This window comes from Tachysurus fulvidraco, chromosome 3 (genome assembly GCF_022655615.1).
Source record: "Tachysurus fulvidraco isolate hzauxx_2018 chromosome 3, HZAU_PFXX_2.0, whole genome shotgun sequence".
NCBI lineage: Eukaryota > Metazoa > Chordata > Actinopteri > Siluriformes > Bagridae > Tachysurus > Tachysurus fulvidraco.
In genome coordinates, this window is record NC_062520.1 from 719,020 (window position 1) to 734,794 (window position 15,775).

A 15,775-nucleotide genomic window follows, 5' to 3' on the forward strand; every position below is an offset into this window, starting at 1 on the left:
ATGGGGGGAGGAGTTGGGCTTTCCTCAGACTTCGTAACAAGCAGTGTATAAACATAAACTTTATCATAAGCTTTCAAACTTTTTAGAAAAAAATTCCCTCAGAACACAAAGCTCTTATCTGTAATGTGTGAGTCTGTGCTCTAAATGGGACATTGTTTACTTCCTTTTTATGGGATAGTTTTGTTTCTAAGCATTGAATAAGAATTATCAAGTTTTGCTGATGCATTAAGAATTGTGTTCATTTCTACACACTCCTGACTGTGCGTAATAGAAACTAGTGGTGATAAGTGGAACAGCGGGTAAATGTAATGTGGGGATGTTCGAGATATATCATGATATATCTAGAACATCGTGGGATGTGGTAGCCTAGTGGTTAAGGTGTTGGACTTCCAATCGGAAGGTTGTGAGTTTGATTCCTACATGAACCAAACTGCCACTCTTGGGCCCCTGAGCAAGGCCCTTAACCCTCAATTGCTCAGTTGTATAAAAATGAGATAAAATATAAGTCGCCCTGGATATAAGGGCATCTGCTAAATGCTGTAAATGTGAATATATCCTGCACTGTCATATGACCAGGAGAGTAAATGCTAACAGATGGAATGTGAAGTATAATTAAATAAAATATTTAAAATGGTTTGGTTATGCTGCCTTGCTTTGAGATTCGGCACATGATAATTAATGTACCTAAGCAGAAGCATCAGTTTAGAATGTGTGGCATTTGTCAGGGGTAATTGTGTCATCCATGCGTATTAGTGACCCCTGCTCCTGCCTCTGCTTTTTTGTCTGCTTGTAATGTCATGTGTTTGTCATCTTATTGTACTGTATGAGGCCACACAAGGCTGCCAGTCGCCAGCAGAGGGCAGCAACGTTGCAGAGTGAGAGGGTCATTCTTTGTTACCCAGAATCCTCCAGGCTCATTAACTTGGATTGCCTGCAGATGTCAGGCAGGATGTTTAAGGCCAGGTTTTGAGTGTGTTTGTAGAGGTTTCTGGTTGTTATTAAAGGTCAGGGATTTGTTTGATCTTGACCAGTGTGTGAGTGACAAGTGCAAGAATCAGATAGAAGAAACTGAAATAAGAGAAAGGAAAGAGCAAAAGAAAAGCAAAACAGAATTCCTGAAAAGATAAAGATGCCAGTGCAATTAGTTCAAATTTAACAATGATCAGGGAGCACTGTTATAACACCTGAGAGTGTGGGATTCTAATGCATTATTAACACAGAGTGGGATTATAAATTATTGTTAACACGGAGTTGGATTATAAATCATTATAAACACTGAGAGTGGGATTATAAATCATTATAAACACAGAGTGGGATTATAAATCATTATAAACACAGAGTGGGATTATAAATCATTATAAACACAGAGTGGGATTATAAATCATTATAAACACAGAGTGGGATTGTAAATAACACAGTGTTTATGTCCTGATTTATTCATTAGAGATAAGTTTTGTGTTTTAAAGTACATTTCTGGATTTCTTTGTAATAATGTTCTTAGTTAAAAGAACTGTATAAAAATTAAGTGGCCGATCTATATGTGATAATTAATAAACAGTTATAAACACACTGTAAACCAATCTAAAAACGATCCAAAGATTTAAACCAGATATCAGCAAAGTGTTAAAAAAGTAGTCAGAAGCAAATAACAGTAACAGACAAGACAAGACAGAAAAGACAAAGAAAGAAACAAAACATCTGACTGTCTGTTTGTCTAACTGTCTGTCTGACTGTCTGTCTGTCTGTCTGTCTGACTGTCTGTCTGTCTGACTGTCTGTCTGTCTGTCTGTCTGTCTGCCTGTCTGTCTGACTGTCTGTCTGACTGTCTGTCTGTCTGTCTGTCTGCAGGATGGAGGAACAGGACCGAGTGAGTCAAGCTTCTAGTGTGGTCACAGTTTCCTCAACCAGAGACAAGGTTAGTTTATTAAACACACACACACACACACACACACACACACACACACACACACACACACACACACACACACACACACACACATTCTCTCTCTCTCTCTCTCTCTCTCTCTCTCTCTCTCTGTCTCTCTCTCTCATACACACACACACACACACACACACACACACACACACACACACACACACACACACACACAAACACACATATGTGTGTGTTACTATCTTGGTAAGTCTGAAAGTTTCCAACCTACTTAAAAAAATCTATTATGTCCTATGATGTCCTAAATATCTCTTCCTGGATTTACTGATAATGTGTGTGTGTGTGTGTGTGTGTGTGTGTGTGTGTGTGTGTGTGTGTGTGTGTGTGTGTGTGTGTGTGTGTTGTTTAGGCTGACAAGAAACTGCAGTCATTCTGTAAAAGGTCTCGCTCAGTGCAGAGAGATCCGAACTGTGCAGTAGTGATCAGAGGCTGGCTATATAAAAGAGTGAGTACAAAAACTCCCTGTCCTGGTGCTGAGACAAACATAAGACATCTGCAGGAGGTGATTCAACGTCCTGTTCTTCTCATACTTCTTATGTTATAAACAGGAAGTAATTAATCATAAGAAGCCCTTATTACAGTTTAATAACATGCAACTGTCTGTCCAATATGCTCCCTCATCTTCGCTCTCTCTCTCTCCCTCATCTTCTCTCTCTCTCTCTCTCTCTCTCTCTCTCTCTCTCTCTCTCTCTCTCTCTCTCATCGTCTCTCTCGCTGTCTCTCTCTGAATTTGTCAAATGGATTTACAGAATTTTGTGTACATAATTTCTGCTTGGTGTTTGTCCCATTGTGTAGAAGTTTGGTTTGTGAGCAGACCCCAGACCTCAATATCATACAACAGAATAGGTTCATTATTGATTTGTAAAGTTTGAGCCAGATTTTAAAGTTGAGATTTGAATTTTGATTTGTTTTTTGATTGTGTAGAATCTCCTGTGTGTTTCTCTGTCAGCTCGGTCACTGCTGGACTGAAATGTCCTGTGGAACTAATTTTCAGTCCTCAGTTATTGTCTTCATTACAGTGTTCTATCCTGTGGTGAAGTGTGGTGTGTTCCTGTGGTGAAGTGTGGTGTGTTCCTCTGGTGAAGTGTGGTGTGTTCCTGTGGTGAAGTGTGGTGTGTTCCTGTGGTGAAGTGTGGTGTGTTCCTGTGGTGAAGTGTGGTGTGCTCCTCTGGTGAAGTGTGGTGTGTCCTGTGGTGAAGTGTGGTGTGTCCTGTGGTGAAGTGTGGTGTGTTCCTCTGGTGAAGTGTGGTGTGTTCCTGTGGTGAAGTGTGGTGTGTTCCTGTGGTGAAGTGTGGTGTGTCCTGTGGTGAAGTGTGGTGTGTTCCTCTGGTGAAGTGTGGTGTGTTCCTGTGGTGAAGTGTGGTGTGTTCCTGTGGTGAAGTGTGGTGTGTTCCTCTGGTGAAGTGTGGTGTGTTCCTGTGGTGAAGTGTGGTGTGTTCCTCTGACTACTGGATCATTTTTGTAAGCTGTTAGTTTTGGTCTTTTTGAGGTTGACTGTCAGGTCCCAGGTCTATCAGTGCTGCTGCAGCAGGTCCAGGTTCTGCTGTAGACCCTGAGCACTGTGAGACTGCAGGACCAGGTCATCTGCATACAGCAGGAATCTGACCTTTGTGTCATGTAGAGTGAGACCTGGTGCTGCTGAACGTTTTATTATGGAGGCCAATTCATTTATATATATTAAACAGTGTTGGGCAGCAGCCTGGTCTCACTCTTGTTCAGAATCATGTTGAATAATTTAAGAATAGCTAATCAAAATTTTCTACTTGTAAATTTAATCATCTCGTTAAGGATGTCATCAGGTCCACTTGCTTTTTTGGGTTTAAGCGTGACTAATTTTTGTAAAAGTTCCTGTTCAGTAATAGGGGAGTCCAGGGGATTTTGGGAGTCTTTTATGGCCAATTCTAATGTGTACAGTATAACCTTTTAATGATAGTATTTTGTTCTGTTTTGTTGTGATTGTTATTTGGAGTATAAATTGATTTGAAGTGACTGAACCATATGTCACCATTTTGTATTGCAAATTCAGATTTAGATTTATTTAGATTTTTCCAGCGCTCCCAGAAGCTATTTGTGGACTCGATTAGTGTCAGTTGTTTATGTATATTGGGCTTTTTTTATTCTGAGTGTATGTTTATAAAGTCTTAACGTATCACGGTAACAAAGGCGTAACTCCGCATTCTTTGGATCTCTGTGTTTTTGATTGGATAGTTTCTAATAATTTTGGAAAAGATTGGATAATTTCTTTCTAATATTTTGCCCACTTATCATCAGTTGGATTTTTTGGTTTGTTTCTAAAATGTGGAGTTCTAATGAAAACATGGTTTAAATTTCTGACTGCGAGATTGATGCCTTCGTTACTGTGAGTGTAGGTTGTGTTTAGAAAGATGTCTAATAGTGTTTGAATTTGATGGCTACCTGTTGCTTTCTGGAACATTTCTGTTCTTCTGTATGGTTCTCTTTCATCATCTCATGTTTGAGATCTACTTATGGGAAGGGCATCCGATCCTGACCTCTACAGAAGCATCCAATTGCACCAAGTCTGGCTTGACAGACAGGAGCGCGTGCCAAAGGCAGGTAAGGTAACGCCCCTTACCTGAGTGCATAATGCACCTGCACGTGCTACCTTTCCTCAGTTAACATTCGCTTCTCGCGACTTCTGCACTTACCTTATAGCTCCCTGGTCTTTTTGGACTGCACTTTTGTCTTCAGGAGGACATATCATTCGATCAGCCTCTGCCAAACGTGCTCGTCCTCTGCCAGGTTAGTTTGTTGGGGCGCTGCGCTCCCGGGGGCCTCCCGCAGCACGACTACCTCTGACTGGGCCAACATGTGTCCTTCCCCATTTGAGGCTTTGCTACCGGCCGATGACCGTTTCCCTGAAGTACCGGCGGGTTCCGGGGATGAGGTTGAGGCGGGCCTTCTTGATAGCGAGGATGGTGAGAAAGTCGTCCCATCTTCTGCAGCCCCTCAGGCTCCCCCCACCCCACCTCAATTGGTACTGTTGGAGCTTTGTTTTTCTCTCCATTCGATGTTTCAGAGAACCGGGGTTACGAAAGTAACCTAATGTTTCTGAATGTTGTACAGCTTACTGGGCTGTGTGTGTGTAGTGGGGTTAGTTACTGTCCTTTTAATGAACACAGTAATTTGGCTGTGGTCAATTTGGCTGTTGTTTAACAGTGATTGCACTGACATAGAAAGGGTCTAAATCTGTTACAGTACTGTACTGTACTGTTGTGAGAGGTGAGCAGAACATGTACCTTCCCACATTCATATGAAGAGAAAAGGTGAGGTTACAAATGAGGTTACAAATACAAATAGTTTTAAGGCTTAGACAAACCTGTATAGATTAACGCATGTTTTCACAAATCATGTTAACAAACTATAGAGATGTTTACATATATGTACAGTATATACATACAGACTCACACATACATATACATACATATTATGTGTGTGTGTGTGTGTGTGCACTGTTGTTTTTATTGAATATGATCAGCACTCATCAGTCTGGTGCATATGAGGTTGAGCAGGTGTTTGATTTCTCCCAGTTCTGTTGGTCTGGGGTTGTTTGGTGTGTTCTAGTGAGCATAGCTCTGTCGCTGTGACTGTTGGTGGTGGTCCGCTGTACTTCCGCTGCTCTTTACATTTACATTTACAGCATTTGGCAGACACCCTTATCCAGAGCGATGTACATAAGTGCTTAAATCTCTAACATTGAATACATTAATGCTGGTTCACTAGGTTACATACTTAAGATACCATGAGTTTAAAACATTTGTTCAAAGTTACAATGAAAAAGTGTCAAAGTTTTTTTGTTTTTTTTTTAAATGCAAAAGATAAGGAAAGAAGTGCTAGTTGAAGTGTTTCCTGAATAAGTAGGTTTTCAACGGCTGCTTGAAAATAGCCAGTGACTCAGATGTCCGGACCTCTAGGGGAAGTTCATTCCACCACCTTGGTGCCAGAACAGAGAAGAGTCTTGTAGTATACTTGCCTCTTACCCTGAGAGATGGTGGAACCAGTCGAGCAGTGCTGGTAGATCGGAGGTTGCGGGGTGCAGTGTGAGGAATGATGAGGGCTTTGAGGTAAGAGGGAGCTGGTCCATTTTTGGCTTTGTAGGCCAACATCAGTGTTTTGAATCGGATGCGTGCAGCTACCGGAAGCCATTGGAGGGATCACAGCAGTGGGGGGGTGGTATGCGAGAACTTTGGCAGGTTGAAAACAAGCCGTGCAGCTGCATTTTGGATCATTTGCAGAGGACGGATTGCGTTCATAGGTAGACCTGCCAGCAGTGCATTGCAGTAATCCAGTCTAGAAATGACAAGAGACTGAACAAGTACCTGAGCAGTCTGTGTGGACAAAAATGGCCGAATCCTTCAAATGTAAGTAACGTTAGCAACATGAGAGGAAAAGGACAGTTGATTGTCCATGGTTACCCCAAGGTTGCGAGCTGTGGCTGAAGTGGAGATTAGATCGTTGTGCAAGGATATAGAAAGATCATGACCTGGGGATGAATCACCTGGGATGAACAGCAGTTAAGTTTTGCTAGGATTGAGCTTTAATTGATGAGCAGTCATCCATGATGAAATTTCTGCCAGACATGCTGAGATCCGGTCAGAAGCTGTGGCATCTGAGGGTGGAAAAGAGAAGATAAGTTGTGTATCATCAGCATAGCAGTGGTAAGAGAACCCATGTGATGAAATAACTTTACCAAGAGAGTGAGTATACAGGGAGAAAAGAAGAGGACCAAGTACTGAGCCCTGTGGGACACCAGTGGAGAGCCTGCATGGAGCAGATGTCACTCCCCTCCATGTTACCTGATATGAGCGTCCTTCCAGGTAGGAAGCAAACCATTCCCAAGCTGATCCGCAAATCCCAAGACTCCTGAGGGTGGATAAGAGAGTAAGGACAGATGACAGTTTGGCTGATCTAGCAGCATGTAGCTTCTCAGAGACATCCAAAAGGGCTGAGGGTCATGTGAGGAAGCTTCAAGCTTTTCCTTGTAGAAGGAAGTCTTGGCAGAAGTCACATCTGAGGAGAACTTGACAAGAAGTGTTCGGTAAAAATCAAGATCTGCATCAAGTTGTGATTTCTTCCACTTTCTCTCTGATGATCTTAGCTCTCTTCAATTGTTCTGCATTCACTCATTGGATGGTGTCAGATTGAAGATTATAATCTTGGATGTTTTTCTGTGCTGTTTTCTCATCATAATTTAGTGGTTCTGTCTGGAGTTTTGGTGGTTCATTCTGCTGTCTTGGTGGCTCTTTTTGTGAACAGAAGGCTCTGTTTGGGGTTTGATGGTTCTGAGCATAAGCATGAGGTGCTAGATTGGGTGGCTGCTGACTGTTTTTGACTTCCTCTAGCCGTTCTCTCATAGTGTTTATTGTCTGACCCCTAAGGCAAAGTTCTTCTCTGACAGTATTAAGCTCAATCCTCAGAGTGTCTCTGTCTCTGTCTCTGTGTGTAACTGTCATTCTTGTCTCCCCTCCCTGTGTGTAACTGTCATTCCTGTCTCCCCTCCCTGTGTGTAACTGTCCTTCCTGTCTCCCCTCCCTGTGTGTAACTGTCATTCCTGTCTCCCCTCCCTGTGTGTAACTGTCATTCCCGTCTCCCCTCCCTGTGTGTAACTGTCATTCCCGTCTCCCCTCCTGTGTGTAACAGTCATTCTCCTCTCCCCTCCTGTGTGTAACTGTCATTCCCGTCTCCCCTCCCTGTGTGTAACTGTCATTCCTGTCTCCCCTCCCTGTGTGTAACTGTCATTCCCGTCTCCCCTCCCTGTGTGTAACTGTCATTCCCGTCTCCCCTCCCTGTGTGTAACTGTCCTTCCCGTCTCCCCTCCTGTGTGTAACTGTCATTCCCGTCTCCCACTCCCTGTGTGTAACTGTCATTCCCGTCTCCCCTCCTGTGTGTAACTGTCATTCTCCTCTCCAATCCCTGTGTGTAACTGTCATTCCCGTCTCCCCTCCTGTGTGTAACAGTCATTCTCCTCTCCCCTCCTGTGTGTAACTGTCATTCCCGTCTCCCCTCCCTGTGTGTAACTGTCATTCCTGTCTCCTCTCCCTGTGTGTAACTGCCATTCCCGTCTCCCCCTCCCTGTGTGTAACTGTCATTCCCGTCTCCTCTCCCTGTGTGTAACTGCCATTCCCGTCTCCCCTCCCTGTGTGTAACTGTCATTCCCGTCTCCCCCTCCCTGTGTGTAACTGTCATTCCCGTCTCCCCTCCCTGTGTGTAACTGTCATTCCCGTTTCCCCTCCCTGTGTGTAACTGTCATTCCCGTCTCCCCTCCCTGTGTGTAACTGTCATTCCCGTCTCCCCTCCCTGTGTCCTCTGTTCTGCTGTTTTTGACAGGTTTGTGCTTGTGACCTTATCTGTGTTACAGGAGACTGTTGATCATTTGAAGCCCTCAGGTTCTCCATATGATGCTGTTCCTCCTCGACTTTTTAAAGAGGTCTTTCCTACTGTAGGGCCGTCTGTTCTTGCAGGGGTTAATAGCATTCTGTCTTCAGGTGTGGTTCCAAAAAATTTTAAACATGCAGTAGTGCAACCTCTGATTAAAAAACCTGGTCTGGATCCCACAGATCTTGCAAATTTCAGGCCTATCTCCAAACTACCTTTTCTTTCAAAAATTCTTGAAAAGATAGTCTGTAGTCAATTAATGGCCTTTTTGAAAGCCCACAATATTCTTTAGATTTTCCATTCCGGCTTTAAAACTTTGCACAGCACAGAATCTGTACTTTTAAAAGTTTGTAATGATATATTTTTAGCTACTGATTCTGGTGATTGTGTTATTCTTGTGCTTCTTGATCTAACTGCTGCATTTGACACTGTGGACCATGAAATCCTGATCTCACGTTTGGAGCAGTGTGTGGACATCAAGGGCATAGCACTCGAATGGTTTAGGTCCTACATGGAAGGTCGGATTTTCTGTGTCAATTGTGGTGACTCTGAGTCCTCCTCTGCTCCTCTTTCTTGTGGGGTTCCACAGGGCTCAGTTTTAGGCTCTCTTCTTTTCTCTTTATATTTACTCCCACTAGGATCAATAATCAGGAAGCATGGCATGTCTTTCCACTTCTACGCAGATGATAGCCAGATTTATGTGCCTCTTAAAAAGAACGACACTGTCAGACTGTTACTCGAGTGTCTTGCTGATATCCAGGCCTGGATGTCTATTAATGTTTTGAGTTTTAATGAAAAAAAGACAGAGGTGTTGGTTTTTGGTGGCACCACTGGGACTCCTTCGGTTGATTTGGGGGCCTTGGCCCAGTACAACAAGCAAACCATAACTAATCTAGGGGATAAAATCGATGCTGACATTAAGCTTGACTGTCAGATCAGGGCAGTTGTTAAATCAAGCTTTTTTCAATTGAGGCAGCTGGCCAAAGTAAAGCCATTTTTTTCGAGGCATCACTTTGAGACAGTAATTTATGCCTTTGTAACCACTCGGGTTGGATTACTGTAACGCACTGTATGTGGGGATCAGTGGGTCTTCTGTTGCTCGTCTGCAGATCAAAACGCTGCAGCACGTCTGTTAACTGGCCGCGTCACTTCATTGGCTGCCCAAACATTTTAGGATCCATTTTAAAATTCTCTTATTCGTTTTTAAATCTTTAAGTGGTCTTGCCCCACCCTATATTTCTGAGGTGCTACACCCTTATAGACCTACCCGTTCTCTAAGGTCAGCTGATCACCTGTTCCTGAATGTGCCCAAAACAAAACAGAAGCTTAGAGGGGATGTGCCTTTGCTGTAATAGCTCCTAAAATGTGGAACGATCTGCTACTGCCCATTAGACAAGCCTCTTCATTGTCTTATTTTAAGTCGCTTCTTAAAACCCGCATTTTTTTTCCTTGGCTTTTGACACCTCATTTTGTTCTTAGTTTGTTTTCTTGTTTTTATGTCTTGTATAAGTTGAGTATTTTATATGTATATATTCTTCTGTACAGCACTTTGGTAAACTTTGGTTGTTTTAAAGTGCTCTATAAATAAAGTTTGATTGATTGATTGATTGTCATTCCCGTCTCCCCTCCAGATGTGTAACTTTCATTCCCCTCTCCCCTCCAGATATGTAACTTTCATTCCCCTCTCCCTGTGTGTAACTGTCCACTAGGACACTAGGAACACTAAACACTAGGAACAGAAACAACAGAACACAGGAAAAGGAATACAAATACATAAAACAAGAGACAAGGACTCAGCAAAAAACAGATGCAAGAAAACCGGTATTAATAGGGGTGACAATCATTGAAACACAAGGTACAGGTGTTCAGAGGTGAGAACGGATAAGGAATGGGCATGGCAAACACAGGTGATACAAAAAACACATGGCACAATTACAGAATGTAATAGGACCCACTCATAATGGAGCTCACTTTCTTGATCTTGTTCTAACCCTCAGATTAAATATAGAAAATTTAGTCACAGTGTCTCAATCAGAAGCTCATTTCATTTAAATTGCGCTTTGGACACAATATTTACAATTTACCACGTCACCATGTTAAACGTACATTTACATCCATTACTGCAGAGAGATTTACCAACAGTCTCCTAGAATTATCATCCATGATTGGATCACCATCTGACCCACAGAACTTGATCAGGTGACTATTTACAGTCAGTGTTTAAGTTCACCCTAAATCATTGTAGCGCCACTAAAAAGGAAAGGAATTAGAGAGAAAAGAAACTCGCATCCTGGTACAGTGACAGCACACAAACTGTAAAATAATCAGCTATGAAATTAGAACATAAATGGCTTCAAAATAAATGATCAGTGTTTCGATTAGCATGGAAGGGAAACTAGATCAGTGTATTTCTCCAGCCTTATCGAAGATAACATAAATAATCATAATTTTTTATTTAATACTGTAGCAAAATTAATTAGGAATAAAACCACTGTTAAAAAGCGCACACATCTATTTGTAGCAGTAACGACTTCATGAATTATTTCAACGGAAAAATTTATAACCTCAGGCATAGAATTCAAACCATTAATTTAATACCAAACAATTTGATAGATAATGCTTAGATAACATTTCTGTTTTTGATCAGTATTTAGACAGTTTTAATCCCCTTCAAGAGACTGACTTCAGTCAGTCATTTTCTACCGCTTTATCCGAACTACCTCGGGTCACGGGGAGCCTGTGCCTATCTCAGGCGTCATCGGGCATCAAGGCAGGATACACCCTGGATGGAGAAGAGACTGACTTATTTCTTCAAAATGATCAACCTGCACACTGGATCCCTGACCCACATGTTTCTTTAAACAGATATTACCAGTAGCTTTCCAACCCATTCTAAAGATAATACATTATTCCCTTAGCACTGGTTATGTGCCGAAATATTTTAAGCTAACATTTACCAAATCTTTAATTAAAAAACCTGACCTCGACCCAAGATCCTAGAAAATTTTATAGCTCAGCAGTTATGCTCAGACCTACATAGTGAACTAATTAATACTGGCGTATGTGTCCCTTAGTGACACTTGTTTTCTGATTGCGTAGGAAACCCTTCCGCTCTCCCACTAGGCAATGTGCCCTAGTTCGCACGGGTTAGTGTTGGAAACACAAGATCAACTATCAGAGTTGGTCTTACCTTGAACACAGGTGTCCTTCGAAGTCCCCTCGGTCTTCTAACAAGTTCTCGGATCCTCTTCAAGTTCTTCTACCTAATTTATTGTTTGATTCTTTTAATGAAGGAGTCAGACTTAGACCTTTTTTTCTTTTCAGGGTCCTCACAATGGGAGGCTTTGTTTTTATTAAAAGCAATGTAATACAGATAAATGTGTGTGATATATGTAAGTAAAATACAAGAAAATTACAAATAAAAATTTACTTCAAATAATCAAACAGTGTTAGAATAAGTAAAAGTAATCAAAATGCAAAGATAATAACAAACCAAGAAACACTCTAGAAGTGTAAGCTTGTGTTTGTTCTCTGATGTACACAGTGTATCACATGCACTGAGCCTGTCTACACTAGAATGCACACTCACATGACATTTCGTGGGACTTTGTAACATTGCTTTTGCAAGTTGGCCCCCTTGGGCTTTTTCGACATCCAACATCAAATTTCATCCTTCAAACATTTCTCGTCTGCGACCCTCAGAGTGCTACTTATGTTCATCTTCATCTATACTTATCTTTTTCTTCATCTTTAAAGGTATTAATAATTCTTTAAAGGTATTAATAATTCTATATGTGCTTATATGGTTGCAGTTAACTCCAGTTAACTCCCAGCAACTGCAAAGCTGCGGTTACATACGACTGAAACCTTTCTCTCCTTCGAATCTTCAACAGCGAGAGCTGAAACACTTCATTTGCAGATTTCACCCGTGAATGTCACAGTGGGCTTTTAAGATTTCACTACAAGAAAGATAATCATCTAAGTTTACAGTCAAAATAAGCTATTTTAATCTTATCAATTCTATTACAGGAGAATACATGAACATGAAGAAAAAGGAAAGCGATTCAGAGTTCTCCTGAACTTCTGAAAATAAAACTTTGCGCATTATAATCTTCCTTTGTTTCTGAAGCTCTTTCAGCTGTCTAGGTACAGCATCTGATCCCTCGTTGTCTTCTTTTAGTCCCTCATATTTAAGTCTTTTAATTCTTTAACCAAGTCTTCAACCTTTTGTATTTTTACATCGATTTTCCTTTGTCTATTTGCCTTATGTCTCTCCTTTCTTTTCCTATTTTTCCTTCTTTTCGTACTATCTATTTATGTCTGTCTTCTGATGGATAAGTTAACGATTGGTTGAGGTTTATCTTTGTATTTATTTGGGTTTGTTGGGTGAGAACCAATATTAGAACCTGGGAAGATTCCTGCAACTCCATCCTGTACCTGCCAGGGTCTTACAACAATAGGAATAATGTTCATAAAACGAATCAGTCAGGATTTAGCCTTCATCATAACACAGAGACAGTGCTGGTTAAAGTTGTAAATGACCTATCAGATAACCGGGGTTTCGTTGTGTATAAAATTCAGACCCAAATGCAGGAGAACTGAAATAAAGCTGCTTTATTGTTCTTAAATCAGTTTTTGCATGAGTTGTTTGCATCTGATTGGGATAAATTGTTTTTAATACCTGATGTGTCCACTGCATGGCAGTATTTTCACACTATATTTTTGAAGATTGTAAACATGCATGCACCTGTTAGGACATTCAGAGTAAAGGGACGTGAGACGTGATAACCCATATGGTTCTCACATGAATTACCTGAACTCCTTCATGAAAGAAATTTGGCTTGGGCCATAAAATCAAATACAGAAAGAGATTGGGTTGCATTTAGAACATTGAGAAACAAATGTACAGCTCTTATACGTAGATCAAAATCTGAATATTATCTAAATGAAACCACACAAAATCTCAATAACCCTATTCAATTTTGGAAGACAATCAAATCACTTTCTCCCTCCACATTATATAATGATTTTCCTGATCAAATTTTAGTAAAAGATAGCCTTCTTACTAGTAGGACTGATATGGTAAATGTTTTTAATAAGCATTTTATTTCTTCAGGATCAATTTTTAATGAAATTCCTTTTAATGAGTGTTATTCCAAATCCATCTCCTCCTCTGACAGCTCTACTTTTAAATTTTCTACTATTTCAAGAAGTGAAGTTTTAAAGGCTTTAAAAAACCTGGATATTAAGAAGTCTGCAGGACCTGATGAAATTGAGCCATATTTTTTAAAATTAGCTGCTGAGATTATTGCTGGCCCACTATCTTATATTTTTAATTTATCATTGGATCAGAATGTTATTCCTGATGTCTGGAAATCTGCTTTGGTTGTTCCCCTGCTGAAAGGTTGAGATCCAACCATCTTAAATAATTATAGACCGATTTCCAAGTTATCAGTGATAGTCAAATTTTTAGAATCTATTGTCAGTGAACAGCTAAAGGATTTTTTATCTAGCAATAGTATTTTGTTCGGGTATCAGTCCGGTTTCAGAAAGAATCATAGTACGATAACTGCCACTATGAAAGTTCTAAATGATATTACTTTTGCCCTAGATAGTGGAAGATCATGTGCTGCAGTGTTTATTGATTTGGCTAAAGCTTTTGACATTGTCAATCATGGTATCCTTCTATCGCGTCTACATAGTAGCTGTCTTTCCGCATTAGGTTGGATTAGGAACTACTTAAAGAACAGGTGTCAAAGAGTGCAAATTAAGGGGTTTCTCTCTGACAAGCTTAGTATCGAATCTGGTGTGCCACAGGGGTCCATTTTGGGTCCCCTGATGTTTACATTATATATAAACGATCTTGGTGATAATTTATTAATTGCAAGCATTCATTTATATGCTGACGACACCATCATTTATTGCTTTGCACCCTCCATTAATAGCTGCATCTTAAAGTTGCAGTTCAGCCTAAACTTATCTCTTCAAAATTAGTTCTGTATGATAAGAAAACAAAATATATGATCTTCTCGAGGAAATATAAGTGTATCTTCTCTTCCGTCACTTTACACTCTACAGGGTAATTCTATAGAGCTAGTCTCCTCCTATAAATATCTACAGTAGGTTTTGTGTTGGAAGAGGACTTATCATTTAAGTTACACGTTAAACATTTGTTGCCTAAGCTAAGGTTACAACTGGGGTTTTACTTTCGTAATAGTGCTTGTTTTTCACAGTCAGCAAAGAGAAAGTTGGTGGACGCTACCTTCTTACCTGTCTTAGATTATGGAGATGTTTTTTACAGAAACACCACTAAGGCTCTTTTACAATCATTGGACTCTGTTTATTTTTTTTGAGATTCAAAAATCATTGAAATTGAGCGTACTTATCTCAATGAATGAGTTTAAGTTGTATCTCAACCGAACATTCCAAACTGTCTGCACTTGTTCTTAAGCTTGTTTTAGTCTTGATTTATTGTTGTAAATGTGTGTGTTGTGATTATTGTTCTATGTACTTAATTTGTTTTATGTTGTCTATTGTGTGCTGCTACCTTGACCAGGGCTCTCTTGTAAATGAGATATCTATCTCAATGTGATTTTATCCCTGGATAAATAAAGGTATAATAAATAATAAAATAAAATTATTAAATGTAACATAACAAGACACAAACAAAACCGAACTCAGAGAAACAAGATAGACCATGAAGACAGAGACTAAACAAAGACAAGGATTCTGTGCTGCCAAAGGCAATACGGCAAAAATAAATATGGAAGACAATTAGACACATAAGCGGAAGGTGTGCTGAGGTGGGAAGGAATAGGCAAGGGTGGGGAAGACACGTGAACAGAAATGTAAACAAACAGTACCTGTTGTGAAAAATCCTTGAACCCAGGAATGCCTTAAAAGCCGAGTGATATGCCTTAAGGGAATTATGATTGGAGTCATAAGACACATGGGAATAAACCCCAGATGTTGTAATAGTCTTAAGGTAATATATAACTAGAGAATAAAATAACCACACTTGAGTCAGAGGGTGGATAAAAGAGGAAATGTTTATTTATTTTTTATTTTAAGAACTTAGTAAAGGGAGTGCAATCTGGAGATGCAGGGCCAGAATTCGGAGGAAGAAGATGCCAAGGTGGGAGAGAGAGACCTTAGACCTTATCTCATAAATTGTTATGTAGAATGAATAAGACCTTGTTTCCCAGACCTAGCTCCTGGGAACTAAGGGGAGGAAAATCCATAAATGGGCATGTGAGAAAAAGGTGCTGGGAAATAAGGGAAGTTAGTGAACAGGAGGTTAGTGTATTTAGAAATCATAGGAGGTGATGCCGGTAAATAAGGTGATATGAGGAAGGTCACCAGGTGGAACTTCACCGTGGGACTCTAAGAAATACTGGGAACCAAAGAGGAGGCGCCTAGGAGCGCCAG

The 15,775-nt window shown here is 40.5% G+C and overlaps 1 protein-coding gene across 1 annotated transcript in view; it reads left to right on the forward strand.

Moving 5' to 3' along the window:
* si:ch211-234p6.5 (pleckstrin homology domain-containing family A member 5) overlaps positions 1-15,775 on the forward strand; it is a 34,007-nt gene that overhangs the window by 5,170 nt on the left and 13,062 nt on the right. Inside the window, exons 2-3 of the mRNA XM_027154165.2 lie at positions 1,849-1,915; positions 2,304-2,399. Of these exons, the coding sequence (XP_027009966.2) occupies positions 1,849-1,915; positions 2,304-2,399 (163 nt within the window). The remainder of the gene's footprint in view (positions 1-1,848; positions 1,916-2,303; positions 2,400-15,775) is intronic.